Source organism: Nerophis ophidion, linkage group LG03 (assembly GCF_033978795.1).
Source record: "Nerophis ophidion isolate RoL-2023_Sa linkage group LG03, RoL_Noph_v1.0, whole genome shotgun sequence".
Classification (NCBI taxonomy): domain Eukaryota; kingdom Metazoa; phylum Chordata; class Actinopteri; order Syngnathiformes; family Syngnathidae; genus Nerophis; species Nerophis ophidion.
The window spans coordinates 75,283,666-75,303,473 of NC_084613.1; the positions used below are offsets into that span (position 1 = coordinate 75,283,666).

Sequence of the window (19,808 nt, forward strand, 5' to 3'; positions counted from 1 at the left end):
AATAACATTTAATATCTACGTATTTGGTTCATTTTGAGCATTAATTAAAAAAAACTCTTACTGCAGACTTCACGACAGTCAACAAACATAATAAAACATCACTTACTGTATAAGGTCTGCTGTCATTAGGGTGCAGACTACTCAGATGTCCATATATTACCATTTAAATGAAGAATATTGCATAAACCTCACAAAGAAAAGGGACGTGGAACCAGGCGTCATACCCGGTCTAAATTGGCTGTCAAAGTGTACCAACTTGTCGTTATATGTCCTCGTCCTTCTACTATCTAGGTGAGAGGCATGATTTACAATCTAGAATAAAGTTTGACAAGCAAGGAGACGAGAAGGCAGCTCATCAGTCAATCATGTCAACATTGGCACACACATTGGAAAATGTATTAGGAGTATTGTTGGTGTTTTTTGAATGGTTATATATTGGGTTTTATGGGCTGAATAGAGGACCTCCCACTGGCTCAAATGTATGCAGACTTTTATTTACGTTTATTTACGAGTTACCGGTAGATTGCATTAAAAAAATACATCTGTCATCGTGTCTTCCAGGGGGTGATCTAAGGTGATGCAGAGAATAATTTCGCCAAATCTAGTATGTGTGTGACAATTTCAAGTTTCAAGTTTAGTTTATTCACAATACCATATAACAATTACAGTAGTGGTGAAATGTCATCATGTAAAGATGTTGGTACTTGAAAGGGTCCTCCAAATAAGCTAAAAGAAGCTTTCGACAGGGGTCAAGAGGACAGTATATATATGGAAAGATGAATAATGGTAGCAAGCACAACAACAAAAAACAAAACAACAACAACGCCATCTAATAAACACGAGATAATAGTACTACAGCAAGCATACACATACATACATACATTCATACAACCATGCAAAACCCAACAGTAGACTACCCCACATAAGGCATTAAAGATATGTGGTTAATAGGTAAGTTTTCAGTTTCTTTTTGAAATTGGAGAATGGATACAGCATCTTGAGGCTCTCATTAAGCTGGTTCCAAATCTTTGGTCCCCTGCATACGACACTGCGAGCGGTACAAGCCAGTAGACAATGTTTACCTGTTATCAGATCTAAGTTACGAGTGTTGTGGGCATGCTGGGGATGGTAGATAGGAACCAAGCTACAGAGCCTAAGATTCAGCCTGTAAATGACTTGATAGGTTAAACAAGCATTTTGATAAATATTGAACTCTGTCAGTCTCAAGAGATGATATTTATGAAATAGATGACAAGTGGGGGCATTAAACTTGGACCATGACAGGGCCCGTATAATTTTCTTTTGCATGGATTCTAATTTGTGAAGGTAGGTAGGGAAGGTGTTACACCAGATGATATTACAGTAGTACAATCATTGGTACTTTTCTGTGAATGATAGGTAACATTAAAAAAAAGTGCAGTTCCCCTTTAAGTTTGACAAGGTAGACTGAAAATTAATTTCCAAGACATTCATTTTGGCTAAAACGAAAAGAAAAAGAAAAATACAATAGTGTTTCCTAAATATCGCTGTTTTTCGGCAAGAAAATCTTCAGGATTCATCAATGATGTCAGGGATTTCTGAGCATTCCAATTCCTGTAGTGCTACTCAGAACTTGCTATGATATGCTGGGATGCCTTATTCCTTGCATTTTTTCGCTGCTACCATTTCAGCTGACTTTTGTTCCTTTTTTTTTTTTTTTTTTGGCAACAGTTCTACCTTTTTGTCTTTGTTAAATATATTCTGTTCTGACAGCCAGTCAGAAATAGTGCTCAGTCATGGTAAATGTCCCGCCACGTTAAGACTGCCACTGTCATTCTGTGCGCTGCAGGTCTTAAGTCAGTATGCGTGCCTCCTGACATGCTGACAGGGGAGGGGAGGGGAGGGGAGGGACTGGGAGGACCATGTGACAGGCTCTTGAGATTTGCTGAGGAGAAAGAAAGAGAGAACGATGGCCGTAGAAGGAATGAAGTGCTGGACATTTAAAAGGTCACGCGGCGCAGAGCTTTAGCCCTCACCGTGTACCCACCAAGTGTCACCAAGGCTTAAAGCAAGAAAATGGCATCTGGTCCGCTCACTTTAATGGGATGATTGTAATTAGACATGAAATAAAAGGTACCTATGCACTAAATTGTAGTGGATTTACTGGTTACATGTTGATTACATGCAAGTAAGCAGGAAGCTCCCTTGATACAGTAGATTTTATATTTCAGTTTGCATGCAGCAGAAACAGCTGACCAGTCAGACTAGTTAGGATATTTACTACGTCAGATGATATCAACTATATTATTTCCAAAAGCTGCCCGAGTTTTGATAGATTTTCTTAAATGTTGAATTGTTTTCTGCTCAGTGGCCTTGTGGTTAGAGTGTCCGCCCTGAGACTGGAAGGTCGAGTCATACCAAAGACTATAAAAATGGGACCCATCGCCTCTCTGCCTTGCACTCAGCATCAAGGGTTTGGAATTGGGGGTTCAATCACCAAAATGATTTCAGAGCGCGGCCACAGCTGCTGCTCACTGCTCCCTTCACCTCCCAGGGGGTGAACGTGGGCATGAGTCAAATGAGGGGCTGCATGGTGTAGTGGGTAGAGCGGCCGTGCCAGAAACCTGAGGGTTGCAGATTCGCTTCCCACCTATTGACATCCAAATCGCTGCCGTTGTGTCCTTGCGCAGGACACTTCACCCTTGCCCCCGGTGCCGCTCACACTGGTGAATGAATGATTGATTCTGGATGGCGGCATAGCTCGGTTGGTAGAGCGGCCGTGCCAGCAACTTGAGGGTTGCAGGTTCGATTCCCGCTTCCGCCATCCTAGTCACTGCCGTTGTGTCCTTGGGCAAGACACTTTACCCACCTGCTCCCAGTGCCACCCACACTGGTTTAAACGTAACTTACATATTGGGTTTCACTATGTAAAGCGCTTTGAGTCACTAGAGAAAAGTGCTATATAAATATAATTCACTTCACTTCACTTGATCGGTGGTGGTCGTAGGCGCAAACTGGCAGCCATGCTTCCGTCAGTCTACCCCAGGGCAGCTCTCCCGTCCAAAGGCAAAACCTAGTAACTAACTTCTAGATGATTTTGAGAGAACAAAGGAAAACCAATCTATCTTGATGCTGTCTTACAAAGAACTACAAAGTCATCAAACGTATAGATGTTTTCTTGAGCTTTCATTTTCTTGCCGATTGAGCCATGGACTGAATCTGCTCTCATGAACGTGTGCCCTTTCTCCAGATATTTTATCACAATCTCGGGTGGGCCCCATTCTGCGTTTGCACATTGGGCAAGAGCCGTGTACAGCGTCCAGTTTTTATTTGGACCTCCACAGTTATCTGCCAAAAAGAGTATGCAAGGGGAAGAATCAAAAACAATACATTTAATGAAGGTGCTTGCAACGTTCTGGGCCAATCTTCCAAATATCCCCTCGTGCCATAATATCACATAATCAGGTTGACCGTCGGCCCCCATTCGTGCAAATGTCTCATTAAAGACAATAAGGCGACTGACAAAGAAGCTTCGATTGGTCCCTTGAGATACTAGGTTTTTCTGTTGTATCTACACGGTTATGTGGTAGTTGCTAGGTCCTGCCATGCGCATAACAGCTTACTTACGGAACAAATTACAATATCGCATACACTAATGTAAAGCATATCACCTAGGAACTCCAAAATTATTATCATCTCAGTTTTGACTAAAATCAAGTTGATGGGTTTTGCCTTTGGACGGGAGAGCTGTGGCTACAGATGTAGTTTACCACCACAAGGTGTGAATCAATGATGGGTTCCCACTTCTCTGTGAGCGCTTTGAGTATCTAACAATAGAAAAGCGCGATATAAAATCTAATCCATTATTATTAAATGCAGAGGATATTTTTACCACACCTAGTGTGTGTGTGACTATCGTTGGGACTTTTAACTTTAATGTGAACATTACGGACCTGGAACGCGGTGATGTCGTCGACCCGATTCTTATCAGAACTGGCAGCTGTGTAAAAGGAAATATCGGCTCGGCGTTATAATCGGTCGATCCCTAATTGAAGGACTTTCTCATTCATTGAATATACCTTTTTATGTTCCACACCACAAATTAACTATCAAATGTATGATTTGTATCATGTTTGGGTTTTTTTTGCCTCCCAAAATGCATTGTGGCACTTTAATTTCAACATCTTCGCATGAAACCATTAGCTTATAAAACATACATTAATAGTTTGTGGTGTGAAACGTGTATATTTGACCAAATTAAAAATATAGCATTATTTAGTGTAATGATTGTGCCCATGTAAAAAATATCCATCAGTGCACAATTACATTTCCACAATGCTTCAATTCAAACACATGCACAGATGCAGGGGGTGCATGAATTCAGCTTCCTAAAAAAACACATTTTAAATGTATTTTTTTATTCGTGCATTTATGCATTTTATTGCCTAAGCACTGGGTGCTGGAAAAAAAATACTCGCATCCCTATCACAATTCTTATTTATTTTGTTTGGTCATTTTTTGCAAGAATCTTTTTTTTTTTTTTTTTTTTTTTTTTTAAAGCTTTTTAGGAATATCCCTGTGCCTACTTGCTGTACATATGTCATAATGCAGCAGGTAAGAGGAGCTTTTGTAATCTGTTTTGAAAATGTTTTATATTGCGCAATCGGTTTGAATCAAGAGTTGTGTTGAATCCAAAAATCAGAATTGAATAAAATTGTGAGTTATTTTAAGATTGGCATCCCTACTAAATATATTTGTATTTAAACTGAATAGCCTCTTTCAATTGTGTGTTCTGTCACCCAGTGACAATCCATGATAATGATGGCAGCATAATAGCATCTTTATTGTTAAAACTTTGGTCCTGGTTTTCCTTTCACACAGGCGACGTTCCTCCTCTGGAAGCCTGAAGCCAGAAAAAATGTGTGTCTCTCAAAAAGGCACACACAAAAAGCTAACTGCACTTACTTGCATTCAGTGATGTATGCAACACAGTGACATGACCTTGTGCGATTCACGGCTTGCGAGTTTCTCATGAATAAGTAAGCACCGTGCCAAATGCTGCACCACGGGGGTTATGTGTGTAACCCCTTTTTGCTAAACAAATTGAACATTTTCATATTTAAGCTGCAGCACAGTTTATGTACTATCTGGTTTGTAACCTACATGGCCCAGATGTGCAAACATGCATTAAGATATAATATATACTATATAAACTAGCCCTATATGCATACGGTTGCCTCCGGTGCTGCACCTGTTCCGCACAGCAAAACGAAACCTGAATAATGTGTCCACCACCTCCTTAGCTGCTGTCGCCTACCTCCTTTTATACTGTACATCTAGTGCAAATGTGTCCAAAGTGCGGCCTGTAGCCAATCTTTTAACAACCCGTGGCATAATCGTAATTCATGCTAAGAATTTTTAACATATTTTTCAGAGGTGCACCTCAGAGTAATATACTTTAGTACTTGACCCAATAAGGGTCCATTACTATTAACTATCTGTCATTTAGCTGGAGAAACCATACAATTACCTCTATGGGTCCCCACAACCCAGTGTATGTTTATTTTGGTGTGCCTTTTTTTTTTGACGCACCCCTATAATGTTAACTGTATCCGTCTACAATAAAAAACAAAAAACAAACAAAAAAAATCATCTATCTATATCTTGAAAGAAAAAACTAAGATATTTGTTGTTTAGGAACAGTTTATAATGGTTATATGCAGTAAAACCTTTCATTAGCTAAACTCACCTTAAAGGGGAACTGCACTTTTTTTGAAATTTTGCCTATTGTTCACAATTATTATAAAAGACACGACGAGTGATTTTTTTTTTTTTTATGCATTCTAACTCATAAATGAAGGTAAATAGAAGTACGCTCCTATGGGAGGTCACTATTTTGCCCATTAAATCCAATAAAAAAACATGTAAAATCACCAAAAATACTCTACTTACATTATGTGACTTGAATATTAACCAAGTATTAGTGATATTGTTGTTATAAGTCCTAACTCAGACAAACTGTCTGTAACGGCACCCTAACCGCGAGCTTGCATGCCAATGTTGACATGATCGACTGTTCAGATGCGTCTTTGTTTCTTTGCCCGTCAAACATTATTTTAGATCATAAACCATGCTTCTCACCTGGATAGTAGAAGGATGAGGACATATTTCAACAAGTTGGTACACTTTGACAGCCAATTTAGACCCGGGTATGGCGAGAACAACACGAAAAGACACATGGTTCCCCTTTTCTTGGTGAAGATTCTGAGTCATTCTTCATCTAAATGGGAATATATGAAAATCCGAGCAGTCGGCATTCTAATGACAGTAGACCTTGTACATTAAGTGATGTTTTATTATGTTTTTTGGCTCTCATAAAGTCTGCAGTGAGTAGAAATCAGTGATGTACTGGCAGAGAAAGCAAACGTTGTGATGCGTTTTTATACTTAAAAGAATAAATGTTATTATAAATGTGCCGGCTACTGCATTACATATATACTTACATCATGTTTAAAAAACCTTAAATGAGGTGTTTGGATATTTTTTTAAAGCGCTTTATGGGTAGAATAAAGCGGCTCCCTTAGGCTCCATTTCAAGCAGACTTTTGAGTGCATTTATTCAGAATACATTAAATGAAAAATATTCATCTGTTGTCATGTATGTTATAATGATTGTAAATAATAGGCAAAAGAAATTAAAGTCCAGTTCCCTTATGATGTCTGTGCCTACATTAGTGTTGGACGTCCTAGATCAGTGGTCCCCAACCACCGGGCCGCAGAATAATTTTTTCTTTAAAAAAAAAAATAAAAATGTTTTTATTAAATCAACATAAAAAACACAATATACACTTACAAACAGTGCACCAACCACAAAAAACTCCCTTTTTCATGATAAAAACGTCCCTTTTTCGTGACAAAGAAGAAGAAAAAAAAAGACACCCCCCCTGGGCTGCGGGACAAATTATTAAGCGGTGACCGGTCAGCGGATACAAAGTGAATTGTGAATTAGTGAATTATATTTATATAGCGCTTTTCTCAAGTGACTCAAAGCGCTTTACATAGTGACACCCAATATCTAAGTTACATTTAAACCAGTGTGGGTGGCACTGGGAGCAGGTGGGTAAAGTGTCTTGCCCAAGGACACAACGGCAGTAACTAGGATGGCACAAGCGGGAGTCGAACCTGCAACCCTCAAGTTGCTGACACGGCCACTCTACCAACCGAGCTAAACCGCCCAGGTTGGGGACCACTGTCCTAGATGAAGAAAGCAGTTATGATTTTGGTTTACAGACTAAACAACTGAAAAACTAAGGTAGTGAGCATTGTATTCTCTAAATGCATACATTAGTCTAAATGTGGCCAAGGACACACATATTTGTGGGTTTCTGGGCTTTTGGTTTTTGATTACCCACACTATCTTGCCTCTGATTGGTCAGTCTGTAATGTTTCACCCTAACCTTAGCCAGCCGTGACTCATCATACCAACCAATCATCATGGATTTTCTTCTTACGTAAGGATGTTCTCATTCATCCAGGTCATTGTATTTTCTCTGCATTTTTTTTTGGTCCATTCTCTCTTTTTGTAGCCTGTAGCTTTCATGTAAGTTACCTTGCTACATGGGTTTGAACATATCGAAACTACAGGAATTGCTACTCCTTCAAAAATTAGCAAAGCTACTGACAAATTACTTGGAAATGTAGTTAAGCTACATAGCTTCGCTACATGTTATTTGTTACTGCTCATCACTTCCTAAGTCCTTTTTTTTTGTTACTTGACGGTATCTGGCCAGCATGTTAACTGTTAGCATAACGGTTCGGCTTTGCTCATCATACCTGACAGGAAATGTCTACCAAAATTGCATTTTGTAGTTTGTAAACAAAGAATATATCTATATGTCGCACTGTTTTTGAAGGTGAAAAAAACAAAATGGCATCTGCGTCCTTTAATTTGTCAGTCTGTATAACCCTGAGTGTAAAAAAATATATGGTCACCCCTGATTAAGAGTCAATAAAAGTAAAATCTTGTAGTTTTTGACTTCCCAGTACTGTACTAATGATCGATTTACGGTTGAAATTAGGTTTATCAGAATGTGCAAACTATGAGAGATGTGCACATTTTTGACCAAAGTGTGTTGCTTCCTTTTATGTAGAACATATCCTTGGCAAGCAAACCCTCTGCATGACAGGATTACCAGCGTATCGAGAAATTGGCTGACTTCACCTTCCCCTTTTTTTGCGATGAAAAGAAAGTAAAAAAATATATATAATCTTTGATTCTGTGGCAGCAACACCGATGCCCCCGGCATTGAGTCTCAGGGGTCCAGGTAAGAGGCAAGAGGCGGCCCTTTAAGCCGTCTTAAGGACTCGTCTGCTCGCCCGTGTGTCGTGCCATGATAACGCCCACAACAGGGAACGTTCTTTTATCTTTTTTCTTCGCTAAATCCCACTGCTTAACTCAAACGCATTCACTTTGATGGGAGCATCAGCTAAACCGTCCCTGTAATAACGTTACAGGTGACGACCGTCGACAGGTTCCAGGGTCAGCAGAACGACTACATCATCCTCTCGCTGGTTCGCACCAAAGCTGTTGGACATCTCAGGTAAATAAAACACTTCAACTCCCTCCACATGTACTTAGATTCAAGTGGCAATCTTTTTGGGTGTGTCTGAATTCTGACACAGTTATTGTCGTTACCACAGTGTACCTCAACTTGAGTGCTTTGATATAAGAGATCTCTCCCTGCTATCTGTGATGCTTGAGTTAAAAGCATCCCTGCCACAAGTTGGTCAAGTGAATGTCACAGTGAACCCTATAGGAACTGACCAAAACATATACATGTTTATATATATATATATATATATATATATATATATATATATATATATATATATATATATACACAGTATATATATATATATATACACAGTATATATATACAGTATATATACCGTAATTCCTTGAATTGCTGCCGGGGCGCTAATTAATTTAAAACCTCTTCCCATTCCTGCGCTTACCAAAGGCATGCGGTAAAAATAAGCATGCGCTAATTATTTTAAAACATCTTCTCACTCCGCCACTTACCAAAGGCATGCAGTAAAAATTTGAGTGTGAAGTAAGCTTGGACCTTAAATCCTACTGAATAGCTCTTAATCTTTTTCCCTTTATGCGATTTCAAATTACCGGTATTGAAATCAGCCTCTTCCGTCTTGAAAATGATGACAGGGGAAGTGTCACTCTTGACGTCACAAGTTTGACCAGGCGGTAATACTAAGCGTGCGCTAATTATTTTGTGAAGCGAGTTTGACCCGGCAGTAATTCAAGGCAGGCGCATACTATATACCCTGCGGCATTTCGAGAAAATACGGTGTATGTATATATATATATATATATATATATATATATATATATATATATATATATATATATATATATATATCAATCAATGTTTACTTATATAGCCCTAAATCACTAGTGTCTCAAAGGGCTGCACAAACCACGACACAAACCACTACGACATCCTCGGTAGGCCCACATAAGAGCAAGGAAAACTCACACCCAGTGGGACTTCGGTGACAATGATGACTAAGAACCTTGGAGAGGACGAAAGCAATGGATGTCGAGCGGGTCTAACATGATACTGTGAAAGTTCAATCCATAATGGATCCAACACAGTCGCGAGAGTCCAGTCCAAAGCGGATCCAACACAGCAGCGAGAGTCCCGTTCAAGGGAGAGTGGGACATAGGAGAAAAAGAAAAGAAACGGCAGATCAACTGGTCTAAAAAGAGAGTCTATATAAAGGCTAGAGTATACAAATGAGTTTTAAGTTGAGACTTAAATGCTTCTACTGAGGTGGCATCTCGAACTGTTACCGGGAGGGCATTCCAGAGTACTGGAGCCCGAAATCAAAACGCTCTATAGCCCACAGACTTTTTTTGGGCTTTGGGAATCACTAATAAGCCGGAGTCCTTTGAACGCAGATATATATATATATATATATATATATATATATATATATATATATATATATATATATATATATATATATATACACACACACACACAGTACAGACCAAAAGTTTGGACTCACCTTCTCCTCATTCAATGCGTTTTCTTTATTTTCATGGCTATTTACATTTTAGATTTTCACTGAAGGCATCAAAACTATGAATGAACACGTGGATTTACAGTATATGTGTATTAGATTGGATCATCCATCCTTTCATTGTCTACCGCTCGTCCCTTTTGGGGTGGGGGCGAGGGGGCTGGAGCCTATCTTAACTGCACAAGGGCGGAAGGCAGGATACACCCTGGACAAGTCGCTAATTCATCACAGGGCCAACCCAGATAGACAGACAACATTCACGCTCAGATTCACATCATCATCATCAGTCGTTGACAGTCCACTGCTGGACGAAAGCTTCTGCATGTTTCTGCCATTCACACACTAGGGCCAATTTAGTGTTGCCAATCAGCCTATCCCCAGGTGCATGTCTTTGGAAGTGGGAGGAAGCCGGAGTACCCGGAGGGAACCCACGCAGACACAGGGAAAACATGCAAACTCCACAAAGAAAGATCCCGATCCCGGGATCGAACTCAGGACTACTCAGAACCTTCTTATTGTGAGGCACATGCACTAACCCCTGTTCCACCGTGCTGCCCTAGATTAGATTAGATCCGTTTATTTCGAAGGGGACAATGCAATTTTAGGCTTCACGGTGGTAGAGGGGTTAGTCCGTCTGCCTCACAATACAAAGGTCCTGCAGTCCTGGGTTCAATTCCAGGCTCGGGATCTTTCTGTGTGGAGTTTGCATGTTCTCCCCGTGAATGCGTGGGTTCCCTCCGGGTACTCCGGCTTCCTCCCACCTCCAAAGACATGCACCTGGGGATAGGTTGATTGGCAACACTAGATTGGCCCTAGTGTGTGAATGTGAGTGTGAATGTTGTCTGTCTATCTGTGTTGCCCTGCGATGAGGTGGCGACTTGTCCAGGGTGTACCCCGCCTTCCGCCCGATTGTAGCTGAGATAGGCGCCAGCGGCCCCCGCGACCCCAAAAGGGAATAAGCGGTAGAAGATGGATGGATGGATGGACAATGCAATTTTATAAAACACATGGTTAAAAGAAGGCTAGTTTTCATCTGTAGTCCCCTGGCCACGATGTAGAAAAAATAAAAATAAAATAAAAAGGAAAATTACAATTTAAAAAGAAAGAGGGGAAAAAAAGGACACAATATATATACAATATGATAAAAAAAAAAAAATACAACATAACATTTATCTTAGCACCGGCAGCTGTAGGCGTTCCTAAGCCACATTTAAAATTTTTGGGTGAAGGCCTTGTAAGTTGTGAGAAGTTTAACCTCTTCAGGTACTGAGTTCCACACATTTGCACTTCTTGCTGACCAGGCTGACTTACTTGTGATAAAGTGATTGGAGCACACACTTGTTTGTCCCAAAAAACGTTCATGAACTTTGGGTCTTTTATGACTTTATTATGGGTCTACTGAAAATTTGAGGAAATTTGCTGGGTCAAAAGTATACATACAGCAATGTTAATATTTTGGTTACATGTCCCTTGGCAAGTTTTACTACAATAAGGCGCTTTTGGTAGCCATCCACAAGCTTCTTGTTTAATTTTTGACCACTCCTCTTGATAATTTTTGACCCCTCCTCTTGACAAAATTTGTGCAGTTCAGCTTTGATTTGTTGGTTTTCTGACATGGACTTGTTTCTTCAGGCATTGTCCACATGTTTAAGTCAGGACTTTGGGAAGGCCATTTTGAAACTTTAATTCTAGCCTGATTTAGCCATTCTTTTACCACTTTTGATGTGTGTTTGGGGTCATTGTCCTGTTGAAACACCCAACTGCGCCCAAAACCCAACATCCGGGCTGATGATTTTAGATTGCCCTGAAGAATTTGGAGGTAATCCTCCTTTGTCATTGAACGTAGACCACCACTATGCTTGACGGTAGGAGTGGTGTTCCTGGGATTTAAGACCTTTTCTCCTCCAAATATATTGCTGGGTATTGTGGACAAACAGCTCAATTTTTGTTTCATCTGACCACAGAACTTTCCTCCAGAAGGTCTTATCTTTGTCCATGTGATGATGTCAGATGAAAAGGAAAGTATATGTATGTGTGTATAGATGTCTGTGTGTGTGTATATATACATATATATACTGTACATACATATGTATTTACATACATATATACAGTATGTATATATATATATATTAACCCCAGCTATTTATGGAATTCTGTGTCATTTACCGGGGCTTGCTCGGATACATTGTAGTGCCCGCAATCATGCACTCGTAGTCTTTACTTAATATGTAACCAAAGGCTTGTTGACTGTTCTAGAACTTCATGTGTGCAGTTGTCCACTTTATTCTGATTGGCTGCTTGGACAAGCAGGGACGCCAAGAACATTCCTGCCATGTCAAGTGTTGTTTGTTTACTATTTTTGGACGTCCTCCCGACATGCTGCTGAGTCTTGTCTGATAGTCCTCTTTTTTCCTGGCTCTCTCCTCCTGGCAATTTGCTGCCGTGACAACCACAGGGGGCACAGCCGACCATATGACAAGTCCACCCTTGCTTTAATGGTGGGGGTTATGGGAGTGTATCTTACTCACACACACACACACACACACACACACACTCACACACACGGGTCTGACAGGGATTCACAGACATGCTGTGACTTCAACACACATACTGGTCCACTTTGCCCTGGTGTGTCACTGCACTGCCCAGGTGGGTGTCTCTCGGTCCATGCCACAGGCTATCCAGCTTTGTGATTGGCTCTTTTCCTTCCAGTACTGGCTTCTCGTTGGTTACCGCTGTCGTGTTTGTCTCTGTGGAAATGTTCTGCTTGTTTTATTTAATTCTTTAATGTAGTTGCAAATGTGCATTAATTAGAACAGCATCTTCTCCCATTTACATTGAACTCATCACGCATGCAGCCACCATTAATCCTCTTAATCAGATGGACACATTCCACATTTTTGGACAGCACGCTCAATCTTCTTTCCCTTTAAATACTCTTCTGACATCCGCCAAACGCAAGATGTGATTGGTAATGAGCCTCATTCACACAGCTGCATGAAAACACAACGAGAATGTCATTCAGATGAGCCTCAAGGCGGAATTATCCTCAATTGGACCCGCGCCAGATTGTCTTCGCTCTTAGATAACCATTTCCTGCTTCGTCCTCCTGTCATTAAGGCGCAGTGTGCACCTTTCCTCCCGATGTGACCTAGTTTGGGCTACCGACGGTCCTCTTTTGATTATACTAAAACAAATGCTTATTTACGGAATGGAACTGAGCGCAATACTGTGCTGCAACCAGCAGAGGCGCTGTTGATTTGGTGTGTTGCTATCCAAACAACGTGACATCCACTGCGAGAACTACTTTCATTTTAAATCCAAAATCCCCATTGAAACTGACATGGAAACAGGAATTCGGAACACTTAGAGATTGTAGAGGAGTGCGTGTACGATACCCATAACTTAATATGTATTATTTTTTTAAATGTAACTGGAGTTTTTGCACCCCATTCTATGCGGCAGTTTCTTTATCAGCAGGCGTCTTCTTAGGCTTTCAAAACAGGTGGCGAATAAGGTTAGATGTGTTGAAGCGGGATGTTTTTTTTGTCACGTTTTGCACAAATAGCACAAGAAAAGTCTTCTTCTGAAACAGTGCGGAAGGCCCACACGATCAACGCCATGTTTGTTTACAGTGAGTTCAGGGGGAGTTCACTATAGCGTGGCAGAGGTATAAGAAAAGGAGCACTTGATTTGCTCACCCTAACCCATCTACTGCCTTTTTGGAGATTTTTTTTTTTAACTTATCGAAGCAGATTTTTTTTAGTCTATCAGATGTATCGATATTAGGGCTTTAACTATTGATTATTTTAGTAATTGAGTAATCTTTCAATAAGTAAAGTGATTCTTAAACTAGTGGTATGCCAAATAATCACTTAATTCACTACAGCGGGCCGTACGTTTGAAACCCCTGAACAGTTTTTATCTTGCCCGCGGGATAAGTATAAAACGAGTCGAAATTTTTGAATGACAGAAACTGTTGTTCTAAATGTGTCCACTAGATGTCGCAATAGCAATTTTTTGTATCTCTGTAAATGATGCTGTGTATGTAAAAAAAAATAAAAATAAACCACATGCTGTTAGTTAACCAGTCGAGGAAAATGAGCAAACTACATAAATAACATCCTGTAATTTCATTTTGATATATATTTTTTTTTATCTTGATACATTGAAAATTAACGCCAATGAGTTGACTGATCAACGTTGTCACATAATTTATTCAGAAAGTATAAACTAATACAAATATAATACTATTAACCGCAACGTGTAAGGGTAAAAAAAATAAAAAATAAAAACATTATGATTTGTACATTTTCAGAATGTGCTTGTTCTATTTTTAAACCAAGAAAACAATCTGAAGTTGTTTTTATTTTTAAGTTATCGTGCCGTGATTTTACCAGTCCGGCCCACTTGGGAGTAGATTTTTCTCAATGTGGCTCCTGATTTAATTAAATATTCAAACATTGTTACTGTTCAAACTGTGTAATGTTATAGTGGCCAGAAATAGTAAATATACTTGTTAAAGAAAACCTCGGTCTTGTTTTTAATGAATCCTTAGGCTGACCACGCTACTTTATTTTAATGTTGGTCATTATGGTGGTCCTTGGTGAAAAGAGTTTGAGGAACCCAGGTTCAGTTTGTTTGAATAATTGAAAAATTGGATAAAAAAAACACGTTATAGCCTCATTGCGTATTTTAGTTGAAATAAATAAAAAAAATTATCCTTGCCACAACCTTCATGATTTTTGTAATAAATGCACTATCAATAAAAAATAAAATCCCACAAATCACAGCACTCACACACCACCGCTCTCATGTGCGCTCTATTGCAGCAGCCCTGTCCACGTATTTAAAGTTCCTCACACTCTGTGTGGTCTGGATTTTATGCATATTCATTTGTTATTCTCAAAGGATTATTTGAAGCAAAGAAATGTAAATCAATGTTTTATGACGTCCGAGTTTTTTTCTACCAGTCCAAACATTTTTGTGCACCCCTATAAAATAGGCAAATCCCAAACAATTGATGGCGCAAAAGCCATTAATGATATTTCTACACAAAAATATGTGTAGAAATAAATATAAGCACTAAATTGTAGTTAAAGCCAACATAAAATGGAGCGATAAAGGGAAATGGTGGAAAAATTACAAAATAAAAACACAAAAATCAACTTTTTATTTTTAATTCATGCCAGCATTTTACTCACAAATCAGCTGCAATGAAAACAAAAAATGTAGACTCCATTATACATTTCAGGCAAATTTCCCTGCTAGTCCACTTCTATCATGAGTTCGAAGTGGAAAACATTTCTCCTCCGTGCATCATGTGACCCTCCTCACAATTCCTTCACTTGCTCCTCTAATCCCTTTTAGTTGAAGTGAAGGCAGGACAAGTGATCCACTATATCCTCTGTCTGGCCTCCATTCCATTTATTTTCATGACAGAGTCCATTTTTGTCCCCTTCCGTCCTTGCACAAGCTCTAATGGCCACCTTGATGAAGTAACAAGCATGTTATTTGTGTCACGTTAGAGATGTGAGGCGTCTGGTGGTGGCCATGTCCAGAGCCCGGCTGGGCCTGTACATCTTCGCCCGGGTGGCGTTGTTCCAGAACTGCTTTGAGCTGACGCCCGCCTTCAAGCAGCTGACCGAGCGCCCGCAGCAGCTTCACATCCGAGCACACGAGTACTACAACCAGGAGCAGCCGGTACGTACACGCACAGCCATGGAGCACCTTGCGCACAATCTGGAGGAGCTGGCATTTTTTATACCTTTCTGTAGAAACTGCGCCGACAACAAACGGTGATATTATGTTATTGGGATAGAAAGAGGAACATTGCCTAGAATTTCAGGATGAAGTCATTCATTTTTCTGCCTTATTCCTGTGTAAATTACATCATGCTAGGGCTGGGCGATATATCGATATACGCGGTATATCGCGGGTTTGTCTCTGTGCTTTATAGAAAATGACTATATCGTTATATTTGAGTAAATGTTCTCACACAGTTGCTTTTAGCTGCGGGCATTACACTACAGGCTCTTCCCACTCCTTGTGTGTCCTTCTCACAGACAGCGAGCGCACATTCATACACACGTCACATACTGTCACGTCATACGTCGCATACGTATATGCCCTCGCCCAGCAGAGAGGTAGCAGCGTGGCTAACGTTAGCTGTGATGCTAACGGAGTGTTCCGAGGGATAATACGAGAGAAAAAAGGTGCGAATCTGGTTACAAATGAAGGAAGAATTAATTCCCAAGAAAAACAGTCCATCGTCTGGCGGTGGTTCAGCTTCAAGCTGGAATATGTCGGATAGACAACTTTAATATGTCAAGTGTGGGGCACAAGCGTTGCTACCAAAACTAGCATTACTGCTAATATGTAGCATCGTTTGAAAAGTCACCTGCTAATAACTTTATTAAATACAGTTTTGGTAAATTGACTTAGTTGTGATTTCCTTCTCTGCACAGAAGTTTAAAATGAGCACTTATTAATGCAGTATGAACAAGAATGTTTTAATGTAGACACATAGAATCATCATACTGCAGTGATTATATGCATCAAGTGTTCATTCACTAAGGCAAAATACCGAGATATATATCGTATATCGCGAAATGGCCTAAAAATATGGCGATATGGCCATAAAATATTGCGATATTAAAAAAAAGGCCATATCGCCCAGCCCTACATCAAGCATTGGGGGATGAAATTGACCTGATCACTTTCCACCTTTGGGAGTTGCTATCAGAAGCATTTTTTCTTACTGCCTATAAAAGCCAACATTTTCTAATTTCCAAGATCTGTATCAAACGCAGCTTGGACGAAATGTCGAAGACAAATCTTTTGCCAACTTCTGATCCCACGTACTTTTCACTCTCCCCGTAAATCTGTCATTGTTTTCCTTGCTGCTGTTCTGTGTAACACAGAATAGGGCAAAGAAGTTGGCCTGGAAATGTCTTCCGCCAACCAACTGAGCATCCTAAGCAGGGATGGGTACCAAATTCTGCACGTTTTTAAAGGCACCAAATGAATTTTGTCTTTACTAACGGGTATCGATTCATGTAAAATCAAACTACATATTTCAATGGTTCCAGACTCTACTCGCTCAAATATTTGGCGGGGAAACAAGCACTAAGAGCCGAGTCAGGCAATGTCCACACGAACATGGAGAGTTTCAAAAACACATATTTGGGGTTAAAACAATCTCCATCCACACAAGTGTAGTTTCAAAAGTGTCTATGTCTACACACAAACACATACACCTGCTGTCATGCACATTTTGTCCAATCAGAAGCCTTAAAAAAGCAACAATATCTGACTTGGTGGCATTACACCTATTATGTTTATTTTGATATACTTTAGATGTACAATGACATGTACATTATCTTTAAAACCAACCTGCACGTACACAGAGCCCTAGGAACATTGTTAAAGACCGAATGCACGCCTGTGCTGCTGAAACCCAACACTCATAGAATTATAACATGTTCAGCAACATGGCGATGTAGTACGTGTGCAGGGAAGTGTATATTATTTCTAAAAATCAGCACGCACTAATGAGCCAAGGAAACCATTTTGCATGTTTAAGGGAAATATAAAGCATTTAATCATGGATATAGTGATATGGTACATGTTCAATGAAGCGTACCGTATTTTTCGGAGTATAAGTCGCTCCTGAGTATAAGTCGCACCTGCTGAAAATGCATAATAAAGAAGGGAAAAAACATGTATATAAGTTGCACTGGAGTATAAGTCGCATTTTTTGGGGAAGTTTATTTGATAAAACCCAACACCAAGAATAGACATTTGAAAGGCAATTTAAAATAAATAAAGAATAGTGAACAACAGGCTGAATATATGAGGCATAAATAACCAACTGAGAAGGTGCCTGGTATGTTAACATAACATATTATGGTAAGAGTCATTCAAATAACTATAACATATAGAACATGCTCTGTTTACCAAACAATCTGTCTCTCCTCATCGCTAAATCCGATGAAATCTTATACGTCTAGTCTGTTACGTGAATGAGCTAAATATTATTATTTGATATTTCACGGTAATGTGTAATAATTTCACACATAAGTCGCTCCTGAGTATAAGTCGCACTATAAAAAAAAAACTGCGACTTAGAGTCCGAAAAATACGGTATATTGTCTTTAACATCAGTACACGCTACAAAAAGGACGCTACATTGTTTTTTCCGCGCCCGGCTCCATCTACAAAAATGGAATCAAGACACGCAAGTTAACTTCATGATTTCCCATTAAACAAAGACTAAAAACAGAAGATAATTTTGCATCTTTCTTATGATACAGAGCGAAAAGTCTTGCTTGTCAAAGTTGTTCCATCAGGTGAAGGTTCGACAGCGATCGTATCCAAAACAGCTGACTGTCATTAGTGCTGGTGGTAGTGTCTTTTTTTATTATTATTAATGTTGAGTGAAAAGAGCTGCATATTTACATTCAAACATACTTTAGGCCCTTTTATAGTGTGTTTAAAGGCAGTGTTGTTGAGCTTGGAAATGACAGCGCACAACCGTGACGTCGTCACAAGTCCTCTACACTTTGGCCAGCATTTGCAAAAGTCTGTGTTTTTTAAAGACAGCAGTATGCGTCTGCGTGTGAACAAGAGGCCTAAATGCAGAAATAAGTACCGTATTTTTCGGACTAAAAGTCAACGTTTTTTTCATAGTTTGGCCGTGGGTGCGACGTATACTCCGGAGCGACTTATGTGGGAAATTATCAACACATTACCCTAAAATATCAAATAATGTTATTTATCTCAATCGCGCGAGCAGCGAAGAAAATGACCGCAATCGTCACACACACATCAGCAATCGTCACTCACATGCCAACCAATAAGAATTCGGCGTGGTAGGGTCATGGCAGAAGTGCATTTTGGGTCATGATATGCTAACTGCTATATGCTACTGCCGGAGCTATTAAAATGGATCACATCAACATTGGCGGTAACTTATAAAAACTGAGAAGGACTGAACTAAAATGGGACCGAAAACGAAATCATATACTGCAGATTACAAGCTGGACGTAGTGAAATATGCTGCAGAGAACAGCAATCGAGCAACAGAAAGAAAGGACGCTAGCGGGGCGCATACCAGAGGCGACACAGAGGAAGAAGATTTCATGGGATTTAGCGATCGGGGGTGACAGATTGTTTGGTAAACGTATAGCATGTTCTATATGTTATAGTTATTTGAATGACTCTTACCATAATATGTTGCATTAACATACCAGGCATGTTCTCCGTTGGTTATTTATGCGTCATATAACGTACACTTATTCAGCCTGTTGTTCACTATTCTTTATTTTAAATTGCCTTTCAAATGTCTATTCTTGGTGTTGGGTTTTAACGAATAAATTTCCCCCCAAAAATGCGACTTATACTACAGTGCGACGTATATATGTTTTTTTCCTTCTTTATTGTGCATTTTCGGCCGGTGCGACGTATACTCCAGAGCGACTTGTAGTCCGAAAAATACGGTATGCATTTATTACGTATCTGTGTCCGTGTGGACATGGCCTCAGACTGCCTCCCAGGTAATGTTACAATTTTCAATGCCAAAAAAAGAGAATGCTTGATAGAAAATGCTCCAACGTTAAGAAGGCTTTACTTTTCAAAATGTGCTAGCTCGATGCTAATGTACATTAGATTTGGCATATACATGCTACTGATGAGCATTAGCGATTTTGGCGATTTAAACACTTC

The 19,808-nt window shown here is 39.8% G+C and overlaps 1 protein-coding gene across 2 annotated transcripts in view; it reads left to right on the forward strand.

The window, feature by feature from the left end:
• The window catches only part of aqr (aquarius intron-binding spliceosomal factor), a 108,194-nt gene that overhangs the window by 79,369 nt on the left and 9,017 nt on the right, over positions 1 to 19,808 (forward strand). For both annotated transcript variants that reach the window (XM_061896058.1, XM_061896059.1), the window contains exons 33-34: positions 8,493 to 8,578; positions 15,611 to 15,785. In XM_061896058.1, the coding sequence (XP_061752042.1) occupies positions 8,493 to 8,578; positions 15,611 to 15,785 (261 nt within the window). The remainder of the gene's footprint in view (positions 1 to 8,492; positions 8,579 to 15,610; positions 15,786 to 19,808) is intronic.